At 38.6% G+C, this 27,170-nt stretch overlaps 1 protein-coding gene across 2 annotated transcripts in view; it reads right to left on the minus strand.

Moving 5' to 3' along the window:
* Window positions 1-682: 682 nt before the first annotated feature.
* The window catches only part of LOC115426166 (drebrin-like protein A), a 34,277-nt gene continuing 7,789 nt past the window's right edge, over window positions 683-27,170 (minus strand). Inside the window, exons 2-16 of one of the 2 annotated variants that reach the window (XM_030144162.1) lie at window positions 12,934-12,989; window positions 11,686-11,798; window positions 10,868-10,942; window positions 6,278-6,421; window positions 5,943-6,020; window positions 5,653-5,804; window positions 5,487-5,541; window positions 4,532-4,606; window positions 4,293-4,401; window positions 3,561-4,100; window positions 2,528-3,043; window positions 2,102-2,200; window positions 1,833-1,924; window positions 1,442-1,493; window positions 683-1,327 (exon numbers count right to left, since the gene is read on the minus strand). In XM_030144162.1, coding sequence (XP_030000022.1) covers window positions 1,191-1,327; window positions 1,442-1,493; window positions 1,833-1,924; window positions 2,102-2,200; window positions 2,528-3,043; window positions 3,561-4,100; window positions 4,293-4,401; window positions 4,532-4,606; window positions 5,487-5,541; window positions 5,653-5,804; window positions 5,943-6,020; window positions 6,278-6,421; window positions 10,868-10,942; window positions 11,686-11,798; window positions 12,934-12,989 — 2,293 coding nt within the window. In that variant the 3' untranslated portion in view covers window positions 683-1,190. Of the gene's footprint in view, window positions 1,328-1,441; window positions 1,494-1,832; window positions 1,967-2,101; window positions 2,201-2,527; window positions 3,044-3,560; window positions 4,101-4,292; window positions 4,402-4,531; window positions 4,607-5,486; window positions 5,542-5,652; window positions 5,805-5,942; window positions 6,021-6,277; window positions 6,422-10,867; window positions 10,943-11,685; window positions 11,799-12,933; window positions 12,990-27,170 lie in introns of both variants that reach the window. The other variant, XM_030144161.1, reaches the window with a different exon arrangement.

Here is a 27,170-nt window from a genome sequence, read left to right on the forward strand (position 1 = left end):
ATGACTTAACAACTGACACGACACCTGCTACACAAAAGTAGCAAAATATTTAAGATTTTAAGATTTCTTCCTTTAAAATACAGACTGAATTTGTTTATTTCCAGATATTTGTCCATAAATGTATCAGAGAGGCAACTGACACGCAATACATGAACAGAAAACAGTGAATGTACATTCATTTTTAAATAAAGAGTCAAAGCTTTTAATAAATGTGTTTTTAGATGCAGTATATTTGTAAGTTTGGAGTAAATAGAAAGAAACGTACATACCATCAAACAAGTATACAACAAAACAAACATTCAAGCCAAGTATAGAAAAAGAGAAGGTCTTTGATGTTTCTATACATTCTTATATACAGTGTAATGTATTAGGATATTACAGGAGATTAAACTTGATAGTTTTGTTGAATCGTTTGTGTCAACACGATTTAAAATTTTAAGATCTAAGAAAAATAAGGTAAGACTTAATCATATGATAAATGAAACGGCATCACCTTATGAAAAAATATAACCCAGTCTTTAAAAGTGATAGACATACACATATCAGTACAGTGCCTTTTTACCTTGTTTGTTTATCTCGTTATGATGTTGCTCATCTGGTTTTCAGTGGGTAAATTAAAATAGCTGTGAGTGCCAATAACAAACACAGTGTAGCAAAATAACTCAGGAAATATGGGATGATAATAAGATGATGTCTGATATGTATCTTGATTATACATATATACCAGTCAAGAGCAGGATTTTTTTTTTTTTTTCCTTTTTTTAATGTAACACATAAAGCAAACTGTGAGCTGAATGTAATGCTTGTTATATGAGTGGATCAAAAAAGGCCTATACACTACAAAAATCTGTTTGTGTTGCTTGTGAGAAAAGCAAGTTTGTGATCATTTGTCATTGTTTTTTGTTCACTCCCACCATCATTTCTACTGTATCTCAATAGGAAAATAAGTTATTTTGGTCCAAGAAAAGGTCTCAACTGTTTTGTACAAAACAAATGAGGCTGGATAATTTCTGCAAACTTGTGAGAATATTTTGTTTTTCTCAGAGAATGTCAAAAAAGGAAGTTGCTTTTTTTCTTAAAGCTTCTTACAACAGAAAATACAAAGTTTCAGTGGGAGGATGAAGGTGAAAACATAAACGTAAAGGGGAGCTGGTTTCCCTGAGTGTGTGAATGGGTGTTTCTGTGTGTGTCTATATTGTCTCCACATAATTGGCAGGGAACAAGCCTTGACGGCCATCTTTGCTCCATCCCCTCCACCAGGCTTTGTCCACGGTTTCCACATCCCTGATGATGTCACCAGGTTCAAAGGAGATCTCGGATTCGTCCTCTATGGGAGCCACAAGATAACATGGTGAAGACCCACTAATCATAGTGCAATCACTGTAAGTGGAGGCACTTAATGTGCACATGCTTCACAGTCGTCCTCTAAAAGGCAGCTTACCTGCTTGATAGTCATACAGAGCTCTTACACACATCTGCTGCTCGGCTAAAACCTATAGAAAGGAAGTAGAGGTAAAGTGGTAAGTGGGAAGGAAACTGAGACACAGGAAGGCTGTAATCAGGAAATGCTGCAGAAAATTGGAAAATTACTATGACATTATTTTCATGGGAGCTGCCTTCATATGAACTTTACTGTCAAATGACAAAGCTGCTGATACTATATATTTTATATATTTGATAAATCAAATCGAGAAGAAAAAAAAGAAAACCAACAACCAACAAATTCACAGTATTCACCTATAGAATTTGAGCTTTTTATAGATTTAGTTAACTTTTTGTACAAATGAGCTAGAATATTTAGTTGTTACAGTAGGTGTTTGTAAATTAAATACCTCTTGTCCATTTTCTGAGATCTGCTGATCTTCATTCTCAGTGACACCATCTTCCTCCTCTGTACTGTGGAGTTCATTGCATACAACTGGCTCTGGGGAGTTGAGATCAGTGTCAGATGGACTCGGAGGGTGCTCTAGGGAACACCAGTGTGAAAAAAAAAAAAAAAAAAAAAAACATTCATCACATTTGCACCAACAGTGTAGTTTTCAGCTGTTTAAAATGTGCAGTAAGGCTTGTACTGTGTAATTAAACCCATTTGTTGTCAAACCTGTGCCGTTCTGTTCCTGCGTGTTGTCTCCATTTGTGATCACATTGGTTGACACATCTACAGTTCCAAGTTTGATTTCCTGACAATTTGTTTTGGCATCTGAAATAAAAAATTTTATCATAACCTTTCATCAGTGTAAAACATTTTATGAAAAGCAGTGTTCATATTGTTTACAATGTGTACATCTTATACACTGTTGGCAATAAAGCTGGAATAAAATATTTTTTACCTCTTCTCATGAAATGATCGTGACAATGTGATTTATTCTTGATAGATAAAGTGTAACTGGGACTCAGTATGTAATCATTGTGCCTGAACAAAGGTGATTACTGATGTGTATAAATAGGAATAAAAAGAGGAATCGAAATTATTCCAACTTTATGGGCAACAGTGAATAATGTAAACATCGGTGGAGAATGAAGCTACCTGTGATTGATATGTCTTCATCTTCTAGTGGAAGCTCGACAGGCTCAGCAGGGGCCTGACTGTCTTTTGATTGGTCATTCACCTCCTCAGCTTCATCCTCCTCCTCCTCCTCCTCCTCCTCTTCTTTTTCCTGAACAAACTCCACTGGTTCCTCCAGTGTTGCAGGTTCAGATTCCTGTTTCAATCCCTCCTCTTCCTTTTCTTCCTCAGGCTGCTCCTCCTTCTCCTCCTCCTCCTCCTCCTCCTCCACCTCCTCCTCTACCTTCTTCTCCTGCTCCTGTTCAACCTCCTGCTCTTCCTCCTCCCTCTCCTCCTCCTCCTTCTCCTGCTCCTTTCCCTTCTCCTCCTCCTTTTCCTTCTCCTCACTTTCCAGCTCCTCTGCTTCTTTTACCGTATTCACCGCACATGGCTGTGTTTCCTCCTTGTCTTCTTCTTGTACCTCCGTCTCCTCCTCTTCATCCTCTTCCACCAGCACAGCCTGCACTTTGTAGCCAATATCTGCAACCTGCTCAGCAGCTGTGAAAAGATGTATTAACTTAAAATTATACAATACAAAAAAACTAAAAACACAACTGGTGATTTTTTTTTTGAACCGTGTACATTATAAATGTGCCACCACAGGTCAAATATGTCTGAAAACATGAGCTCATAAGTTCTTGTTGTACATTGACTTTGAATTTTCTATTGTAAAGAGTAGTGATTATTTTAGGGAACGGCATGTACAAATATAGTCTGTCGTTTCTGTTTAACAACACAGTGATTCATACTCGCTTTTGCTACTTTAGACAACTTGGAGCACATTGAGTAGGTTTTGGCAAGTCACTTTAGCCTGTAATAAAATTTTAAAACCCAGATTTTAACATTTAATGCCTTTGGAACACAACGGAGTAATGAACAGGGTATTATGAGCTTTTTTATATGTCATCTTTTATATGTTATATATATCATTACCCTAATTGGCTATATTGTTGTTTATGGTTACTTTAAAAAGCAACAAGATGATGACGTATCTGCGTTTGGTGTGCGGTCTTACCTGTGTTTGGCTGCGGTCTCTCAGGAAGAGGAGCCGTTGGAGCCTGCAGAGCTAAACCAGACTCAAAGCAGAAAGTTGAGTGCTCTGGCTGGGCTGGGGAATTTGGGGGTGAGGCTGGCAGGGCTTCTGGATGTGACTGAGAGGAAGTGTTTTTTTCTGAACTGGGCAAAAAGGAAGCCAAGAGAGTCGGGGAGGCTGGAGGTGCAGACGGCTCTGTTGGCGACGGTGCTTTGGGCTCGAACACGGCCTTGACTTGGCCGCTGGTTTGTGGAACGCTGGGCAGGTCTAAAGCTGGAGGGGCAGGGCGGAGTGGCGATGTAGGCGGGGACATGGGGGCTCTGGGCCTTTGTGGCGATGTGACAGGACGGAAATCTGGGCTCGTGGGGGGAGATGTAGTACGGTAGAAAGGAGAGGGAGGGGCACGGGAAAAGGGTGACACAAGGGGAGAACTGCGAGGGGAGGACGATGTGCTCTCTTCAGCCTTAGAGAAGATGAAGGCGGTGTCTGTCAGACTGCGCTGGTATCGTCTGAATGGTTTGCCTGGAGAGTTGTAAAACATTTCAACATTTCAGAGTTGATGAAAATACATTGCGCAGCTGAGGCACATAACCAAAGACATCAAACTGAAAGTAATGCAATTCACTCTCTCTTTTTTTTTTGAGAACTTGTCTGAATCTTCAAGTAAATTTGTTAGGAATACTTTCTGTTAAAGTTCACAAACAAAGCACACACCGGTACGAGACGATCCAGGGCTGGTGGGACTCTGTGATGATGATGATGACAGCTGCCTGAAGAACTCCCTAGGGTTCATGGAGCGTTGGGACACTAATGCTGCTGCCTCCTACAGGTAATTTGTCATAAATTAATAGATTTAGACTCAGAGAGTAGTTTTTCAAAACTCAGTGACAATAGTAAGTCCTTAAAGCTACATTCACTCTTCAGGATGATATGTTATTGTTGCATTTACTTACTGCTGCTTTCTCTATGGATTCACTCCTTCTAAGACGAGCTCTCATATCGTCCTCATGCTCCCTCTGTTGTTGTTCCTGTAGTACAGAGACACAGCAGATGTCCTATTTACATATTAATCTGGACAGTACTAAATAGACAAATTGCACATATTTGTAGACACTTTCTTTTTCCCTTATTTGAAAGGTTGTTACTCTGATGGCAAAAACGCAGGTAATTTTTTTTTTTTTAATTTTCATTCTGTCTTTCCACAATTTTTTTCAGTGGTTGTTTGTGTTTGTCCATGTTTGGGCAAGGTTATGTGTTGCATCATTGGTGGATGTTGTTCAGAAAATCAAAAATGATCTTCTTGTATAGTGATTGTTTTATTCATGTTCTGTCATCAATAAAAATACCTTTGAAAGAAAGAAAAAGACAGGGATGTTATACTGCAAAGCAATTTTCTTCATGTGCACAGAAGAATGTATTCATTTGTACTATATATATATATATATATATATATATATATATATATATATATATATATATATATATATATATATATATATATATATATGTATATATATATATACATATTATGTGTGTCGGTCATAGAACACTTATTACACAAAAGAGACAGATCAGCTTTATGCACTAAAGGTATTCCACTGTTGTATTTTCTATGCAAGTGTAAATCCATTAGGAGTCTCAATGCATTAGCAGATAACCTTGGCCATCTCATAGATCAAATAGTCAGTCTAGTTATAATGTTATATGCAGCCATAATGTCATTTAACGTCCCCATTAACAATAACAGCTTCAGTGTCAGGCCTGATCCATTGCCTTACTTTCTGCAACACCACTGAGTTCAGATTTATGTGGTGAAAACATGTAGACAGCAGAGAACCTGGTATGAAATCTTTCCAGAAAAAAATATGTAATTCTAGTGAATATCCTCACATATATATTTTCACCCACCCATTTTAATTTCTCCTGTCTGCGCAGTACTTCTTCTTGCTCGGCCTGTTTTCTTCTGCAAGACACAAATTTATTCACACAGAACTTCAATAGGTATTTGAATCTAGTCTATGTGACATACAGCCACTAGAGGGCAATATTTGCATTATTTCAAGACTGATCCAACCTTTGCTCTTCTATCATCTGTAGTTTCTCATTCATCTTTCGATCTCTCTCCTCTGCATCCTTTCTTTCCTTTAAAACTCTTTCTCTTTCTAACCGTCGTCTCTCCTCTGCTGCTCTTCTCCTCTCTTCTTCTTTCCTCTCTTCTTCTTCACGCTGACAAACAAGGGGAGGAAAAATGAGGGCAAAGATTAGACCTCAAAAGCCAACTAATCTCCTCCTTGATGACAGCAAACATCCAACCTTTCTGTCACTGAAATACAATCAGGTAGAAAAAGAGATACTTCTGCATACCTCTGCACGTGCCCAAAAGGAGTCTCTGTTTATTAGTCTCATCTCCATTGCAGCATTAGTTTTTCTGTAATTTGTGCCCTATTTTGAGAAACAGGGAAAAGTTACATCTTTTAATACAGCCATTTTATTGTTGCTTGAACTATTTCCACTAAATATATTTCAGTGTTTTAACCTAATAACATGTGAAATTCATCAATTTCATTAAATTAATTATGACAAAGACAGCCAAATTAAAGCATAACATTGAGGTCAGTGAAAATCCAGGGTGTGAAAATGTATATGTGATAGTCTCTGTCTCCATCTTATGGAAAATACTGGTATCACAGCAGACTTACCACTAACTCCTCCTTGTCCGCAGATCTGGAGCTCCTCCTTACCCACTGTGTAGAAGCATTGTTTTGGGCCTTGCTAAGTTCAGCTCTTATTCTCTCCTCTGTCACATCCTCTTCTTTTTCTGCACCAATGAACACATGTGCTTCCTGAAACACAAAGACCATGGAAAGAAAATTATGCAATATGACAAAGGCAGGGATAAAAAAATAAAATAAAATACACCCAATCAATGCATAATGCACTGCAGCCAATCCCAGCATGGTGAAGACGGTACCAGCAAGAAGGTCCTGAGTTCGGTTCCAACACTAGGAACCTTTCTGCGGGGTGTTCCCACCATCTAAAGACATGCACTAGTAGGTTAATTGGTTATCTAAATTGCCCATAGGTGTGAATGTGTGAGTGATTGGTTGTTCGTCTCTATATATGTCCAGGTCGTTATTGAAAATGAGGATCAGTTCTCAACTAACCTGGTTAAATAAAGGTTAAAAAAAAAAAACATACTAAGGCAGGAAATCCATACACAAGTGCACGCAGTCCCTCTCTTGGTTTCATTTGGTCTGACTTGAAGTTATGCAAACTTGTGGCCAAACAGTTGTGCAATTGCTTCAGTTATAAGAGCTATGAGAGAACAAAAATACTCCCTGGCTTCAACAAGGATAGGAATGCTTTGGTTTGGATGGCTATGGATTGCAGAGGGGGAGATCAGAAAAAAAGGGAAACAAGGGGGTGAAACAGAAAATGTGAGAAGAGAAAGGTAATAGAGGCATGTGTCTACAAACGTGAAAGATGTTAACTTAAAATGCAAAATTAGCTCAATACTTAAAGTTAAACCGAAGGGCTTTTCTTAGACTTGAAAAACACAGTTATATTTAAGAATCATAAACAACAAACACGTTACAGTACTCATGTTTTTATGGAATATAAATATATCTGGGGCTGAACTCCTATGTGTTTACCATGGTGCATGTCTATGTATGCAGAGAGCCATTTGTGTTTGGCTTCAGAAATTTTCCATGGAGAGTAAGTCCACACTTCTTGATGGAGGGCCAGGTCTGTCGGCTTCCAACAGGAAACCACAGCTTTATCTGAGTGACAACACTGACACTGACACTGAACAGAGCACTCACTGCGCCCTGTAATACTTGTCAGTGCAGTGTATAATCCATATCACTCTAGCTGTCACTGCCAACTGCACACACACACACACACACACACACACACCAGACAGGCAACCCATTGAGCTGTGTGAGGGACACTGGTAAAATCATGGAAACAGACAAAACCACAATCTACAGCAAAGCTCTGAGCAACACTGTGCAGTTTAGACAGACACAAGCAGAAAATCACTTTGTTGGCTTCTTACTGACACCGAGGCCCTCATGTAGACGGTATGTGCCCCATGTTATCAATACATACTATCAATCAGTGTATGTGTATGGACTTACAGCATTTAGATACAGACTGAAAATGCTAAGACTACCAGTAACATATAAGCTGCATGTCAAAAAGCAGAGAACAGACTGTTTTATCTTACTGCAAATCACCTCTAACTTTTTTTCACAGCCAAATCTTTTCACAACCTGATATGGTTGAGGTTGGAGATTAAATCAACCCGACCCCACTCCCAAACTGCTCCTATCTCTTTCCTTTTCATGTTGTTCCAACCCTGTAACATATGTTTGTATTGTAAATATAATCCTTTCACAGCTCCCCATCAGAATGCTGGAGTATTTTATTCAGATTCTTAGATTAGATTTATTGTAAATACGTCACACGTCAGCTCCACCTTAGCAACTGTTTGTTTTTTTTATTGCAGTGTTGTTACAAAAGAAAACCTCATTCTTTATCCAAAATGTGTCCTCACATGCCCTATTCATGTCCATGATTTTTCAAAGGGTAAAGCGGGATGTTACATGAGATCCTAATGTCTCTTTAGAATTTATCATACTGGTGACCTGAAGTAATATCCATACATCTGCTATGGACAGGTTGAGCAAAGTTAGTTCAATTAAGTTTATTTAATTTTCTTTTAATTACTATTTAATGGTTCTTTTTTTTTTCTTCATACAAGTGTAAGGTAAAAGAGTTTTGTGAAAGGGCAACACAACACAGCCATCAGTTGATGCTTGACGGCAGGTGACAGTCAAAACATGTTGTGGCAAAACCTTGTGTTCGTCTGAAAAATGAACAGTTAAATTTGCACAAACTTTCTGCTCTGCTCTACGTCATACCCTTAGGATTTTTGTGTGTGTCCCAATTGAACTGATGGACCACCTACAATAAATATCTTTATTTAGAAGTTGTCGCCTTGTTTTGAACTTAAATATTCCTCTTAAATATAATATTGATAATATTTGAGCCTATGGTGTATTGATAAGAGTAATATAGAAGTTGTGGCAGTGGATTATTTTGACCTGGTGGCATTACAGTTGAAGTGATTTGCTTAAACTTGACCAGTTCCAAGGGATTTGTCTGAACAAAATGAAAGATGCAAATGATGAAGTGTTAAGTGACTTGACTGAAAAGGATATTTACTCTTTGTCTAAATAATTATACTGTACTTCTCTGCCTCCTGCTTCATCTCACGAGATAGCTTCAGTTAGCTCCAGGCCATGTCACCATATTAGATGGGAGGATATATTAGATTTTACAGTGGTGGGAAAACAAACATTCAGCTATTCAGTGCTTCCTTTTAATCCCCACTGGTCTTTATTATGTTTTAGAGCTATCAGATTTTAGATACTATACCTTCTCAATTGCCTATTTTTACTACTAGTTGTCTACAACACACACATGCTTTTCTGACTCAGCTGTATTCATTTCAGTGGAAGTGGAACAATGGAAAAATGCGCAACCTATTGATATTTTGGTTTTCATAACTTACTGCCACACTGACATACAGCGAGTAACACGCCCAAATGTTCTGCTACAGACTCGCCTTAACAAAACCCCCTCACTGCTAGCTGGGACATGCAGTACATCAAGCCAAAGAGATGGAAACACAAAGAAAGAAAGAAAGAAAGAAAGAAAGAAAGAAAGAAAGAAAGAGAGAGAGAGAGAAAGAAAGAAAGAAAGAAAGAAAGAAAGAAAGAAAGAAAGAAGAAAGAAAGAAAGAAAGAAAGAAAGAAAGAAAGAAAGAAAGAAAGAAAGAAAGAAAGAAAGAAAGAAAGAAAGAAAGAAAGAAAGAATTTTATTGTACGTTTTAATAAATGAATAACAAACAAGATGAGAGACATGGTTAAAATTGACCCTAACCATGTGTTGAAACTGTCGCGTTTGCTTAGAACCCATGAATGGAAGACACACAGCATAGTTATTTATCATCACCATGGTCGTCAGGTCAGGATATTTCTGCAAATACAATCCATATGCTTGACTGTGTTGTCCAAGGTGCACGGTGATACGCTATGTTCTTTACCAGCTTGAATCATTCAATACAAGTAATTTCCAGTGCTGAGTCATGTAAAACAATCTGAAACTATTGTATCTAAAACTGACAAAACCACATTCAATTAATTAAATTTAGTGTGGTTTACAACAAATTCTGTCTGTTCTTTTTTTATCCTCTGAGGACAAAAGTGACAGAACTACAGGGTGTTTACAGTGTAGTTGCATCTGTCTGGTTATGAATGTATGGAGTGTTAGAGGTTACAATTTTCCCACAATTCAGCAAAGTGAGGGATTTCCTTCACCCCACAGCATATTCACCATCTAATCATCATCCTAAAATCACACACAAACATGTGTAAGACCCAAGGGTGTGCATAGATACAACCACATGCACACTCATTCTGTCTTAGAGAGGGGTTGGGGGCTTTCAGACAGCTCACAAAATCCCAGACTCTGCATTTGCTGTTTTTTTTTAAAAAGGGTCAAAAAACAACAAACATTCCAGAAATGCTTGTGCAGTTGACTGGGTGATGCCTTTATATGGAAACCAGTAAACTTAGGGGTCAGTTAACCCTCTCCTGGTCAGACTAAAATGTTAATGTTTCCATTGTGTCTTGTCCAGTGTTAACAACAAAACATGTAGTAGTGACAGAGTTACATATACACAACTATGCAGCACCTGCAGGATAAAAATATTCAGAATTAAAAGGCCTTCATAATTTTTTTAATCAGTTCCTTTCTTTATACAGTTCATTCTCTCAACTTCCTGTCTCCTCTGTCAGTGGTTGAGTTTGGGATGTACTTATGCATGACACCATAAACAATAAAGCTTTCAACCCTAACCGTAGTCGTCTCCCTTTGGTAGCGTCATGCCATACCCATGATGCACAGGGCAAACAGCAACAGAACAGGAAGTGGACTGAGCACAGGAAACTCTCCAAACAATGCAAAGTAAACTGTCATGGGTAAATATAGCATTTGAGAGTCCACGGGATATGAAAGAGAACAGAACATAAGTTTTCTTCTATGTTGCAGGAATTTGGATTAAAAAAAACATCAGGTAGCCTGTTTGTATTGTTTTTATATAATATACTCCTTCTGTCTTCTAAAAGTGAAGACCAAGTATGTAAAACATTTGGGTGAAATATACAAAAGGAACAATGAAATCCAAAGATTAGTAAATGCATTTTTATCCTCTGTACCTTAAAGAAGTTCTTGATAGCTGGAATGTGGTTGGCACATTCTGTCCTTCTGTAGTCATCAACATTTTGGCCGAGCTGTGGACAAACACAGGAAGTAGACACTCACATTCATATCATACCTTTGTCTGAGGAGACAATAAAACGAAGAGGAAGAGAGGGCAAGGAATTCTGAGGATTCAGATTTTTACAGTTGAGTCTAATCTGTGTTTCACAAAACTGACCATTATTCATTATCACAGTAAATATGTAAAAAGTAGACTGTAATCATATACTGTATATGTGGAAAACACACACAAAAGGTTGAAAATTGGACTGAAATTAGATTTATACTAGTTTCATAAATCTACACATTTATATACCAAAAATGCAAATGGACAGATTGTGTTTTTGTATCAACACAACATTTATAAAGTCAATATAAAATGTTGTATTGCATTAGAAGTCTCATATTTGTTCAGATGACAAATATCAGTCATTAACACTGTTATAACAACAGGCTCTCACAACATTTTTCACTTTTAAGAGGCCTGTGTCAAAGCCTAACTACAGAATGTGAATAAGCCAAGCAGCTTAGGCTTTTCTCTAATGCATTTTTCAGGATTGTAAGGCCAGAGGTTTGTGTGTATGTGACCGTTTAAGATGTTAAACAAATGATTGAAGCTATTTAGTGACTTTGTTGACTCTAATTTACCATGTGCATGTTGTGTGTGTGTGCTTCTTAAAATGCCGTAATTTCGAATGTATTTACAGAGTGCTGCTAAGTGTATTATAACACGACAGACTGATGCATAAGCCCCATGAGTCCGACTGCCACTCACCCACTTAATCATAGCAATCCGGGTGCCTCCTGTTTCTGCATTCCCCATTCTGCACAGTCCATACTGAGGCTTGGCGATGTGAAACTTTCCTGCCAGCTCCGCCACACCACCAGCTGTGAGATAAGAGAAACGGATAGGGAGATGAGGAGAGGATAATGACAGTGTGACAGCAAAAAATGCTACTTTTGTTTTACTGGCAAAATGTCAGAATGTTACAGCATACCACAACCCTTTACTTCACCTTTTCGCTTTAATATGCTGTACATAACATTTAGTTTAATACAAGGGTGTCAAATGCATTTCTTCCAAGGGCCACATTCAGCCCAATTGAATCTCAAGTGGGCCGGCCCCCTAAAGTACTAGCATCATAACCAATTAATAATGACAACTTTTTCTCTTTGTTTTAGTGCAATAAGAAACAATAAATTATAAAAAATATTTACATTTACAAACTATCCTTTAACAAAAAACATGTAAATAACCTGAAAAAAAAAACAGAAATTTGTAAGAAAAATAAGTGCAGTTCTAGTAATATTATGCCTCAATTTATCATTTATACATGTGCATTACACAAACATGTGGTAACAGGCAGAATATTGGTAAAAAATTTGGAGCTTGGAACTTAAATAAGAACAATTTCTCATTCAATTTCTCATTTGCCCAAGTCATTGTCCTACTTGGAGGTTCAACTGGACTAATTTTGCTTCAAAAGAGCAAAACTAGTCCAGTTGAACCTAGAATCTAGAAAAATGGGGTTGTCACTATTCATAGCTTATTATGCTATTATTTTACTTATGATCAAACTGGTCTGTATGTGGAACCTGAACTAAAATGAGTTGGACACCCTTGATTGTTAATATCTTCAGTGTAATTTTTGCCTTTCGCAAATTCATCCCACAGACCAGATTGGACCATTTGGTGGGCTGGTTTTTGCCCCCGGGCCACATGTTTGGGACCCCTGGTTTAATACAATAATTATGTAAACACTCCACTCCACTCCTTCATGAATGTTACCCACATCCACCTCCACACATGCAGGTTTAAGGACATTTGTGTTCATTATTGTATTTTCTATCTAATATTATCCCTCCAATCAAAATAACTGATTGTAATTTTGATAACCAGCCTCCACATAAAAAAGACAATGAGCATCTTTTAAGTAAAAAAGAGGCTGACAGCTTTCACTCTTTGTAGAATGTCAGGAATTTGAACTTTGCATTTTACACCACATATCACAGTCCACCTTACCTCCTGAGTCAGCCAGTTTGAGCTTGTTGCTGACTCCATCATATGTGAATAATGCCCTGTAGACATACAGACACACACAAAGGTCATCTACTGAGAAATGTGTATGGCAATGACATGACAGACAGATTTTGAAGGTTTAATGGTTGAGAAAACTATCAATTGAAACAGCTACTTGTCTAAATTCCATGTGTTTAAGAGTAATGGCACGTCCAGAGCGTTCCTAACCATGCTTTAGGACATCTGGTTACACAAGGTTTCAGTGTAAGTCACTGTGCCTTGAGGACATACACAAATACATACATGCATGGCTGGATGTTTAACTGTGCATACTTTGACTGAATCAAAGCATGCTTCAAAGTAGGTTAACATCTCTGTAACGCAAAGTCAAATTTTGTGACCATGCACTTGTTTTTCTCTGCTTTCTTGCCCTTGTTACATTGAGGCCTGAGGAGTTCATATAAAACAGAGACCTAACACATAGTATTTGCTTCAGAGATGGACAGCATCTAAATGTGAAAAATATAGCCAGTGCTGTTCATTGCCACAGGGTTTCTGCCATTTTGCAGGTGAAAACCTGTCCCACCGCACCCTTTTGTCAGTCAAACTGCAGGTCACTGTGGTAACTCATTATGTTTTGACTGAGATAATACTGTTCTGCTGAAGCTAACTGCAATGAAATGAAAATATGTCAGTATAATATGTAGGTCTGCTAAATGCAGCCAACTGGCACCAAACTTAAATATAAGTATATCATTATGCCATAAATGTCCATAATCAGTTTTTATCTATACATTTAACTCAAAAAAAAACAAAAGACAAAACATACCAACATGCTGTTTAACATGACAGGCTTCAGCTATATTCTTGATCTATGTGTCTGTTTGAAGCACAACTGGAGGCAAACGTGTGTGCAAGCGTAGGTGACACTACAAGGTGGCCTGCAGAGAGATAAACTGCTGAAGTGTATGTGTGTGTGTGCATACAAGTGTGTGCTTGTGTTTGTCTGACTGCGTGTCAGTGTAAATTTCTCTCTGCAGGACTCCTGGGGGTGTGTCAATAACATCTGGAGCTGGGTAGTGAGAGCATAAGGCCATGAGCAGCTATTACAAAAGGCCAAAGGTGAATGTGGTGTGTGTTTGTGGATGTGTGTTCGCATATGTGTGGGAGAGTAGGCACATGACAGAGTATGACAATGGGTTAGTATGGGTAGAAAATGGAAAGAACCACAGGAAAAGTGGATAAAGTTTATGAAGGCGAGCCTCTGTAGCAAATACACAGACCATCACTAATGCGCTGTCAGACAACAGGTTCACTAATCTGATCAGAATCTGAATTACTCTGCTATTGCTTCACAACAGAAAGTTTCTGTTTGTGCAACAGCAAAGAGCAACACAAGTCAGTTGGTATGTGTGTGTGTGCGCGCTGAAGACACAATCACCTTATTGTCTGTGGGTTAAGCAAGCCTCACTCTGGCCCAGTGTGTGAGGATGCAGATTTTTCTATTGCGCCAATAATACTGACAGTGGCCTCAGTATTCATCTTTTTTAAGTGTTAAGTATGATCAAATGACAACATATTGTGATTCTTAGAAATATTCACAGAATTACGTGAGCTTTGTGTTGCCTAAATCAGTCAAATCTCACTTAGCCTCCAGGAATTAGTCATAGCCACAATAACTACAGAAACAGCACAATCTGCTCCCTCAGAACCACATCTACTGATCTTTAGTCATCAAGACATTCCTAAAGGTCACTGTTCACGAGCAGCCGTGGTCAAAGGTCACTGTGCCTCTGAGGGACTTAATTGCATGTGCAAATTCTCCACCCACATGAAACAGGCTTGCACATGAGGGTGCTGTAGAAGAGTCTTTGTTTTGTCAGAGCTTTGACTGAGATCGAGCTTGCAATGATCCTATTTTCAGACATTTTTCTCCCTGGGAATTTATTTAATCCTCATCTAAAATACTAACAAAGCCAAGAGGTTTACAATCAGTCAACAGATGCAACCAAACTAAACAAACCTTGGTGTCACTTTAAGAAAAGCAAAGCTGGGTCATACTCCACTGTAAAATGTTCATGTTATTTATCTATCTAATTAACCAAAACAAGAAGATATATCTCTGAAATGTACCACAAACCATTAATGTTTTAATATGCTCAAGTTACATTGTACACATTAACTGTGATTCTTTTCTTCAGAGTTTAATTCTAAGAACTATGTAGTCTCCAATTGTTTTATAAAAAAGATTATCTGCATAGTTGAAAACTCTGATGAATGAGGGAATTTGCTGAGTAAATGAGGAAAATGTGCCAGCTGTGGAAAACATGCTCCTTGCAGACATGGCATTAAAAGAATTATTGCCATGAGATGCAAAAAGCACAGCTAGTGATCCTGTTGTGATGTTCTGCTTAAATTATAAATGGGTTACCTGTAACATCCACACGTTTGTGTGCTTATGTGATGTTCATAGTGAAGTCTGTGGTCTTGACACTAGCTGACTCCTTTTTTAAGCTAACACTGGATAACTTTACATACTTCTGCTGCTACACTGGAAAAAATCAAAAACTTACCAAGTGTATTTTCCTCATTTCTAGTCAAAATATCTCATCACACTTAAAATACGACATAATCACCTAACGAGTAACTTTTCAGTGAGATATAATAACTTATTTTTAGACAGTAGATCTGAAAAGATAATTTTCACTTGTTCTATTGGCTTATTTTTTTACTTGAATTAGGCAAAAAAAAAATTGAATTAAGCAAAAAAATCTTGAATTAACCCAAAAAAAAAAAAAAAAAACTGCCAATGGAACAAGTGAAAATTATCTTGGTGAGATTTCTTGAAAAAAGATTTTCAGATCTATTGTCTAAAAATAAGTTCTTATATCTCACTGAAAAGTTACTCTTTAGGTGATTATGTCTTATTTTAAGCGTGATGAGATATTTTGACTAGAAATGAGAAAAATGTACTTGGTAAGATTGTGATTTAGCTTCTTGCTTGAAGAAAAAGTAATCTACCTTTCCTATTTTTGTTCCTTGTTTGACTTTCTGGCACATCGATGTTATTGAATATTGTTAAAGGAATGCAGTTGCATTCTAAAAGGCCTGATAAACATGCAGATTTTCACACAGTGAAACAGAGGATATAGTTGACCCTGTTATACATTTCTGATAATCTGGATAAACCAGCACTGTGGTGTAATGAATAAAGAGGAAACTTCACAGAGCAGAAGGAAATAGTTTAATTTCACAAATGTATTTCACTAAATGGTGGTGAAAACTCAATCTTTAGTCACGACAGCTAAACTGATCCATGGTACATACCTCAGAAAGCCAGTGGGCTGCCTTACTATGTCTGCATTGCTGAAACTGATTAACTGTGTTACTAATGTTGAGGTATCAGCAATAAGATTGTTATTGAAATCCCCCATCGAACAGAGCAGACAGACCCTCACCCCTTCACACATGCAGGCTTCTCTAGAGTTCCACTAACTGATGAGAAAAACAGACTCTCATCTCTGTACTCCAGCCCACCTTCAAACCCAGCCAGCTATGACCTCAGCTCTGAAAGAGGGAGTGACGGGGGGTGGAGGGAAGAAGAAGAGAAGAGAAGAGAAGAGAAGAGAAGAGAAGAGAAGAGAAGAGAAGAGAAGAGAAGAGAAGAGAAGAGAAGAGAAGAGAAGAGAAGAGAAGAGGAAGAAGAAGAAGAGAAGAGAAGAGAAGAGAAGAGAAGAGAAGAGAAGAGAAGAGAAGAGAAGAGAAGAGAAGAGAAGAGAAAAGAGAAGAGAAGAGCAGAAGAAGAAAAGAGAAGAGAAGAAGAGAAAAGAAGAGAAAAGAGAAGAGAAGAAGAAGAGAAGAGAAAAGAGAAGAGCAGAAGAAGACAAGAGAACAGAAGATAAAAGAAGAACAAGAAGAGAAAAAAAGAAAAGAGAAGAAGAGAAGAGAAGAAAAAGAAGAAGAAGAAGAAGAAGAAGAAGAAGAAGAAGAAGAAGAAGAAGAAGAAGAGGAGGAGGCCACCAGTGAAGGGAATGGGGTTGTAAAAGGGGAAGGGTACAGCAAAGAGAAAAAAAAAACAGTGATGTCATATTATGAAATATGTCATACTTTTTCTGCAATAAAAAAATAAAATATATGTCACTTCTATCCAGCCCATTGCATTTCCACAAAACAAATAAACATGCATTCATCTTAAAGTATGCAAAAAAAAAGACACACACAGACACACATTCTATTCAAACGTACATAAGCCTGAGCCAGGAACAATAGCAATGGTTTGTTTTGGACTGCCAGAGCCCCTGTAATAGCTCCTAACATGCTACGCTCTACCATTTCAAGATGAACATAACAGAAGCAGATGGTGAGCTGTGCTGGAGAAGGCCTAGATCTCATTTACCCAGGCATTCCACAACACCAGGCTAAACTCTGCACTGTTAAAGTGTGGTATTCATGGACCATGTGCACACTTCTGTTATTTGGAATATCTCCTTGAAGACTCTAGATTTTTCAGCCTAAAAATCCAATAATCACTTGTTCTTGCCCTTGTTCATTTCATCCTTTTTCAACATATACAGTAGATAGTCATCAATACTCTTCTATCGTTCTTACATCAGTATTATATCATCTATATTGTGACACATATTGTGTTCCCAAACCTGCACCACAACATGCCTCTTTCACAAACCGAAGTAATATCTCATCATCTTTTTTCCCTCAACTCCACACTTCCAACTCTCTGTGTCTCTCTGACTGGAAGATCTTGTGGGCTCATAGGTCATTTATTCATTCCATATCTGCCAGCGGGGGGAGATATGAGAGATTTGTGGTTATGCTCACAGTTGCGATATGATAAACTGCACATGAGGAGAGGTAAATGAGAAAATGGATGACAGGCCGGGAGCTCTCACCAGGATTCACCGCTAAGATTAAGGTCTCTATCAGATATCATTCGCTTGTTTCTTTTTTCTTTTTTTTTTTTTTTTTGTTCTTTATGTTGCACATGCTTCACACACAACATTCCCAATATGTAGTTAAAGGTGGGTTCTGAGATTTTAGAAAAACAGTTCGAGCAAGCTACATTTTGAAAATACTCAATTCAAAAGTCCAAACCCCTTTCTTCAGATGTCCCTCTGAAGCCACACCTCCAGAGTAGTGGCACGCGCAATGCTTGTTCCTGAGGGTTCGCAAGCGCTGCACAGCGACAATATGCCGGCTGCAGGTAACATCTAAAAAACTATACCTTGTCTGAACAAAAGAAAAAAGAGAAGTATAATTACACCGGCTGCTGCTCCGGACCCAGGTTGGGCTCCGACGCTGTATGTGGTCTGAACCGGGCCCGGCCACAGCTCCATCTCTTACACGGGCTGAGGCTCCGTCGCAGGCTATGGCCCTGGCTGAGCCTCCGACACCGACTACGGCCCTGGCTGAGCCTCCAGCTGGCGTATCCATGCATACCTCATTCAGTCTCCTCCAACACCCCCAGTTCAGACCTATGTGACTAATGTTACATTTCCTAGTGGTTTATGTTAGTGACTAAACAGAACTTTCCATCCTAATAGAACTAATATAACCAGGTTCTGGCTTCGCTTCCTGTACAAGCACTTCCAGCCTCTGGGAACTCGCGATTCATGCTCGAAGAGGGGTACGCACAAAGGGGGGGAAGGAGGGAGGGACGAATGGCAGTTGAGTTTGATAGACATATCACCGTTCAATCATTTCAAGTGGGCGCTTAAAATGATTGGATGGTGTTTTGTCAGTCCTGTCCATTCCACAGATGACTGATTTTTTTTTTTTTTTGTGTTAGAGCATTTAATTAATTACTTGTAATTGGAGTGTGAAGGGGATTTTAAGGAATATAGTTACAAATGCTCCAGGAAAACATCTCAGACCCCATCTTTAATAGTTGGGATTTTAACAAAATGCAATCAGGCAGTCTTTTGAACAGGTCATGCTATTTCCCCTTTTCACAATTTTGTTCCATCTACCTGCCCTCAAGCTTCTTTTCATTCCGTTCATTTTACATCACGTGTTTTCATCTCCCCTCCTCCTGGCTCAGCGCTGACCTGGGCCTCCGGTGCTATTTTTAACCTGTCTCTGTCCACCTCTTTGTCTGTGCTGGATTTGGGAGTTTCGAGACGTCCCCACAGCACACAGCGCTCATTTCCTCTCTTCAAACATGGGCAAAAGAAGTCCAGCCAGATCCAGCTGCTGAAAAAGTCATTTCCCCCCCTTACGTCCAGCATGTTACTCATACAGCTTTCACGCACATGGATGCACTCCTGCTGTCCATCTGGACAGTCCAGACACTTCAGGCGGGTTACGGGTAAAGGTTAAGTAACGACAGAAACCTAGCAAATGAGGGATATTTAAAGCAAAGAAGAGGGGAGAAGAGGAAAAGGCTCTATGTTTGTCTGGTTAACTGAAGGTCTACAGAAACGTTCTATTTGTTCTAAGGTGCACTGTAAACACCACAACTGAAAAACCTGGTCTGGTAAACCACAGACACATTCCAGTTGTAATGTGGTAAAAGATGTTGCTAGGATGCATGCACACTTTGAAACAAAGACAGCTGTTCTTTAACATGCATGGGAAAAAATAGACAAAAATCAATCTGGTAATTATAGTTTTTCCTCAATTGTAAACACGCATTTCCTTTTATATGCTCCAATTCTTCTGTTTTACTGTAAGTGCAAACAGTTTTTTTCATCAATAAATAAATGGAAAATTATTTTGAGTTAATTTGAGTTTATTTTACTCTAACACATTGAAGAAATCAAGCTTGTTAAGTCAAAAAAACAGCATGTCACTATTACTCAATGCAGTAATGGGTTTTTACTGAAGTGTTTTCAATTAATCTCACCCAGTTTGTAGTGACTCTTGTGTAGTGTTTGTGTATTTGATGGCTTTTGTGTGACGCCTTACAGCACAGTTTGGTTTTGATACAAGATTCCATGGTTTTGAGTGGAGGTTTGGACATGAAATTTTATGTAGAGTGTGTGCAGTTGTGTTGTTTAGAGTTTTAGTATCTGGAGCATAAACTTCAGGAAGTGTTACTTGGCAATGACCAAAAAACGGTAAACAGAGGATATAAAGACAGTCCAGTATTATTAAGTGAGAGTCAAATAAATAAACACTGTTGTGATTTAAGATGTTGGTCATGCAAAGAATGATCTGTCTCAGTCAGAGTTTCAGAAAAAAAAGACCAGAATCTGAAAAACAGGTAAGAAAAAAGGGAAAAATTCCAAGTGAAATGAAAAAAGAAAAGAGCAAATAAAAAGGCTTAGCTTAGTATTGCGTCAAGTGCCCTGCAGAGAGTGGACTGAAACTACAGCAGACCAGTCAACAAGGCCCCTTAATAAGAGTAGCTGAGCAGGGGGGATTGGAAATCACTGCCAAAGATTCTCAGGGGACACCATAATTGACATTAGAGATGTTATATTTGTCTAACTGCAACAACATAAATGCATCCTAAATGAAGGGCAACAGTGATGTGAATGTATTACTTATGGAAAAAATGTGCTGATGAAGTCACAAAGAGTGGGTTAGAAAAAAAAGAAGGGTTTGTGGATCTGTTCGATGATGTGGGAAGAAGTTGCATGTAAACAATCCAAACATCCTCAAGCAGTACTGCGGTTTATGGCATAAGGTGTAATATCCTTCTGCTGTCATTTCCACTGAAGACCAAACTTCGTAAACCCCTCTCCCACTGAGTTTAGATTCATACAAGGCACAAAGGCAGCGTATCACCAGCTCATATCCAGGCCAGAATAAACGACTGAAGAATGTGTTTTATTCTAAAACGTTCTGTACACTGTCAAGCTTCAGTTGACGGAGATATTTCACCACCAGGAGAAAAAGATCCATGTGTACTGTATGTTCAGTCCGCCATCCTGCACTGATCTTACCATTTAAGAAACAAACTAAATATCGTCCAAAAAAAAGCTCCAACTCAGAAAAAGATGACATAGTTCTAACAGTCAGATCTTTTCTTTGTTGTATTTTTAGTTTTGAATGGCTGTTACAGGACAACTGAGATCAGCTGAATTTTCCATTAGCAGGAAATGATTATTTTATTCTCTTAAAGGAGCTATATGTAGTATTTGTTTTTTAAAACACTGAAATATGGCCTAAAATTATCATTAGAGTGTTGTGAATAAAGGATTCTGAAGTTATGCCAAAGATGCCAATGTAATGGAGATATTCAGGGGTGCCGCTACCAGTCATGGGCCCCATGAAAGCATAATCATTGTGGGCCCTACTTAAATTGGCGTTTCCCATCTTCTCCATCTGTCAGAGCGGGGGTGGGGGGGTTGCGATCAGTCAATAACGTCACTAACGCAAAAACAAAATCGAAACTTAAAATCCTCTCACCGTTCTACTCTAAACTTCTACACTTCTCATCTACAGCGGATCTTACACGAAATTTTAATACCTTCTATGTCCACTGGGCCCCCTGCACTGCTCTTTGGGCCCCCCCACAAACACTGGACCCCATGAATTTGTCATGTTTACCCCCCCCTTATTGGCGCCCCAGGAGATATTCATACCAATAGTGTGACAGGTTTATGTGACCACTAGAGGGAGTAGTGAGTCACTCTGCTGGTCTCCCATGGTGAGGAAAACGAATGCCATGGAACCATTGAGCGAAGCATCAGAAAGGCATGAGATGGAATGAGAACCCATCAGAAACAACTTTTAGAGTCAAAGAAAGTGATAAAGAGATAAAAGCAAGAAGCACTGTTATTTTTCTCCACTGGACACAGTTCTAAATGAAAAGAACTGAGTTCGATGCTGAAAAGGCAGAGTTTCTCCTACACAGGTGTGTTTTATTCTGAAGCTTATGACAGTATTAAGTTAATATTTGATATGATTATGTTCGCTATGCTCACTTTTGTTGATCCACGGTTCAGACTGAACTGTGACATGTCTGACCTTGTTTGGATGATTCCAAACACATCTTTAGTGCAGCTATTAACACAAACCATATACGTGATCTGTGGTTTTACTATGGTAGTTTTCTGTCTAAAAACAGAGCTAAGCTAACAGTTATAATGTAAACTATCAGCTGACACAATATGTGAAGATTATAAGACACAGTTTTATTTTGTCAGACTGTCAAAATAACTGTATGTGTGTTTTTTATTTGATATGTGCATACTTTATTCAAGGAGTGATACAATCTGTGGATATATAGCATCGGGTTTGTTGTTGGTTTTTGTAATCTTAAATGTGTTCTGGTACAAAAAAAACATTCAAACAGGAAATACTCAAGGAAATGTAGGAATGCAAATGATTGTTTTGACTCCTGCAATCCAAGTTGCTGTAAAGATAAAAGTTTAAATGTTTTAAGGTTTATGTGTTGAAATGAAATGTTCAGCTGGATGATGATAACAATGAATTGTAAACTTGTTTTATTTATGTATGTATTTTTTCACTGTATTTGTATTTTAACAGACCCCAGGAAGAGTAGCAACCACTATGATGGAGGCTAATGGGGATCCGTATAAACAATAAAGATTTGGGATATTAATTCCACATAGAACCCTTTTAATAGTAAAGCACCACCCTAATGAGTAGTTACATTTAGCTCCTCTTTTAATATGAGCAGTGCATGTCGATATTTAGCATTTAAATATATTTGACACTTGTCCTGACCCACCCAGTGAGTAACCCTGACTTATCTGTGTAGTATTTAACTGGGTGGAGGACACAACCGACTCCCCAGGAGACTATTACAGACCACTGAAGATATTTCGCCTGCAATGAATGATAAATACTGGAGCAAATGACAGAGGCAATAGAGAGCAAAATTATAAGAAAGACCAGAGGCTGAAGCTGAATTAAAAGTTGGAAAACTTATATAAGAAAACAACAGAACCCATACAATATCAAGCAGCAGCGGGGGGTGAGGTAGTGAGAGGCAGAGGGAGAGAGCAGATGGAATGCCGAAAGGAGGAGGGGGGGGGGGAAATATTCGGTTCTCAGCAAAATACAGAGCCAGAGAAGTTTAGAATATGACAAACTAAACAAATAAGTAATTAAATCACTGCCAAGGACCAGTGAGAGAAAACAGCCCTCTGTGTGCTGAGGCACGTGGAAAAGAGCGGGGGATGGACAAAGAGAGGAAGACAGACAGAGCTACTGTGAAGTACATGTCCGTTCTAAATGTCTTCAATCAACAATTCAGCCACAAATACACACAATACTAAACATTAACACCCCAGTCCGAGCAAACCAAAACTTTTAATGCCACGAAGTCTGGGTGTAGCGGTGGATTGCATGGACAACAGTTGGCCATGACTTAATCCACAGACAACAGCAGCCAGTCATTGTATAAGCAGAACTGCACATGTACCAATTACTTAGCTACCACATTTCCCTCTGTGTAATATAATCCTAACAATCATGAAAGCAGAGTGTGTGTCAGAACAGGTGTATGTGTATCTAAAGAGAGAATATGAGCACCAAAATGTATTACAGTATAATGTCAGGCTGCTGCACTATATTTAAACCTTGAAACAAAGCTGTCTAAAAGAGAATAAAAAAAAAACACTTTCAGTCTTCTGTGACATATTTCTATTCATCTGGAGGAAGCGGTCTAGACCACCCTGTTCTGTGTAACATATGAAAGAGCTGATAACAAAGAGGATGCAGGTATGTTTACGCTCAAAGCTACAATTCTGTTCCCTCTCACACAAACAGACTTGTCTGGTAGAGTGTAGAGAGCTGGAGTAATTTAGGAATAACTGTACTAGCTCCAGATGTTGTAACAATTAGGGATGCACTGATAGTTTAATTCTTTGCTAATACTAATGTTTAAAATAGCATTTTGGCCATAGCCTTTTTTTTTTTTTTACTGTTATTTACCCCCTTTTCTGCCAGCAAACCAAAGAATTTGCTTCATTAACTGTAGTCTTTACCCACTTTTATTAGTCTTTGGTACATTTATTTGTGTATTTGGACCCTAATAGTTCATAAAGCTTGAATTTGAACCCTCCAGGTGCTGCAAAGCCATCTTCATATTCATTCCGGGAAAAATCAAGTGGATTTCTACAACCCATTTCAATTCCTGCTTAATTTGTTACATTTTATGACTAGTTAACTCACGACATTTGCACATATGAGGTCAAGACTTCCAACAAACATTGCTCCAATAGTTTATCAGCGGCAGCGGTTGTAGTAAAAACTGAAAATATGTCCAAACTTTGAGCCTAAAATGTTCGGTTGTTGGTTGTATTAATGAACTCAAGTTGCTGAATGGGACAGAAAGCATGGTCAACAACCTGGAGGGGGTGGGACGTAAAGTGGCTCATGTGCATTTAAAGGGCCAGCGCTCAAAACGACCTTTCTGGTGTCATTATTCAGAAATAGGGTTGAAGATGGACCTGTGGAGTTGAATTAATGAAGAATTCAGACCCAAGAATTCCATTTACAGTTTATGTGGACCACAGGGAAATGATTTAAAATGCATAATTGTATTTAAAAAGCAAAACATCACTCCTTTAAGGCTTTCAGCATAATACCTTCAAGTTCAGTAATTTCTCATGAAGTTTATGAAACAGCCATGAATACAACATGACAGGTGAAGACTGGACACTGTCATTGATGAAATAAAATCTTATTTGCAGATAGCCAGTGACAACAAGGTCAATATCAACCTGTATCGATGTTCAGCTGATGTATCTTTGTTTTCCAAATGGCAATATCACATTGCAGTGATTCTGAGATAATTTGATAAATTGCAAGGTAATAATCAATCATACATTGCAGATAAAAGGAACAAAAGCAGGAATAATTAACATAGGATTTGTCAAATGAAGTGAACTGATGAGCTAAAAAGTGTTTAGTGCTTCTTCAAGACACACATTTAGTGCATTTAAATGAAAATATTTTCCTAATTTATTCATTGTTTTTAGCAGGGAGAGTGCACAGTACATATTTAATTTATAGTCCCTGGATGTGAGCCAGGATCTAACTTCAGAGGAAAAAAATAACATTAGTCAATGGTGAGAGATGCACATATGATGTTTGTCAATTTAAACGATAATGTTACAAGCCAAGAAAGATGTGATTATTCTCAAATATATTACAGAAACATCTAGTTTTGTGTTAAACGCCTAAATGGACTGCATCTCTTGTTGCACGTGAAACATGTCACAAACACAGGACCAATCATTACCTCAGCATACTGTACTGTACTGTAAGAGTGGGGTACAAAAAGTATTACAAGAGGTGGTGGAGATACAGCCATATCTTCAGTCAGGATAACATCACATCTGCAACTTTCAGGTGTGTAATTTTGTACTGACATATTTTAACAGTTTGGTACTTCAACCATTTTACCGTAAACTGTGATTTTCACTGAGGCTTATAAAATGATCTTAAATTGACAAACATCACATGTGTAAATGATTTATAAATGAAATGAGATCAAAAAATTAATTGTCTGTTAACATAAACTAATGTAATACAATAATCAAACCATTTCCTCCTGAAACAAGGTCCACGACGTCAGCTCTCTATAGAAAATCAAAACCTTACATTGTTAAGATAGCTGGAACAGAGTAAAATACTACAAAAATAATATATAAAACAAAAATTACTATCCCAGCACCAGCAATGTGAATAATATCCATACAGGAAACACACTTTAACAATCCATGAAGCAACACAATTCATCCACAAAACACATTTGCACCAAAACACACTCAGTACAGTGACTACACCTGAGCATCCTACATTATATATATTATATGACATCCTCTTGTATCTATATTTTGCCCACCTCGAATACATGATAATATGATCACACTTAACCATTCTTATAATGTATAGACAAATTCATAAATACTTAACATGGCATATGTGGTGCAATTATGTGTTTAGGTTTAATAAAGCATGGGTGCATGAAAAGGAATGTTGGGAGGATGTGTACTTGAAGAATAATGAGGCAGACACAGAGAGAGAAGCTTACCAGAAGGAGGGGGTTAGATTCAGGTTGAATGATAGGGTTCACACTGGAGAAAACGATAACGAAATGGACCTGCTAAGAGGGGCACATTTCACAATGACACACAATGGGAAACAGCTAGAGTGTATGGGAGGTTTCCAAGGGGGCAGAGGAGTATGTGGTTATTGGGGGCAAGTGGCTTGATAGGAGTATTACTGGGTGAATGTCACGAGTCACTATGGGGTAAATTGTTATGACTCTTAAAAGGACCCTTAGAGAGAGATATATTGTCTGTCTGCAGATGGCAGGGTAAAGGGGGGGGGAGGGGGGAGAGGAGAGGAGAGGAGTGGAGAGGAGAGGAGAGGAGAGGAGAGGAGGAGAGGAGGAGGAGGAGGAGGAGGAGGAGGAGGAGGAGGAGGAGGAGGAGGAGGAGGAAAGTATAGATGATAAACCCTAAAATTGTGTTCCACTGGGATCACTCTGGTATTTCCTGTTCATGTTATCCCACACTGCTACATACACACCGGAACACCCTCCCATTTCCAGATCACAATTATTATACAACTATACAAGCATGATGGCATCTTATCTGTCCATATCTGAGCATTTCCTTCTGCTAAACAAAGTGTCTTAAGTATCATAGGTCCACTTAAGCCGGTCTTCTCTGCAGCCTCTCTAAATGCTTTCATCTCTTTCACTGCTCTTCAACCCTCCACCTGTCCTCTCATCTTCCTTCTCCCAGATCCATCATCCCCTTCAAACATCACTCGCCGATTCTCCTTTTCAACAGCCTCTTGTGCGGACCACCCTACTAAACCTATTTTCACTCTACATGTTTCTTTTCTTCCCTTACACCTGTTTTCCTTTCCCGTCCGGTTGTTCCTCTATATTTCTTACAAAGTGTCCTTGCCCATTCATTTGCACCCCCTTCCCAGCCTCCTTAGCCCCTCTTCACTCACCTCCCCCATTTTATTCTCTCTTAACAAACAACCAGGCTTTCCCACCAGGGTCGTCAGGACAACAGAGCCCACCGACTCTCTTCACCCACCCACAACCCGATCCTACCAGCAGCAAGTGAACAAACAAGACAGGAGAAAGGAACATGGAGTTCCCAGTTACGGCCCAGCATCCAGTGTGACTTCTCTGCGCAACACTGATCGTTAACCCTCAGAACGTCAAGATTATACCAACGTTGCCCCTTTGTAACCATGGTGAAGAGGAACTAATTGCATAAGGAACTCAGTAAACACAGCTGATGATACCTCATGGTGCCAGGACAGCTATGGGAAAG

The sequence above is a fragment of the Sphaeramia orbicularis genome, chromosome 9, assembly GCF_902148855.1.
Source record: "Sphaeramia orbicularis chromosome 9, fSphaOr1.1, whole genome shotgun sequence".
Classification (NCBI taxonomy): Eukaryota; Metazoa; Chordata; class Actinopteri; order Kurtiformes; family Apogonidae; genus Sphaeramia; species Sphaeramia orbicularis.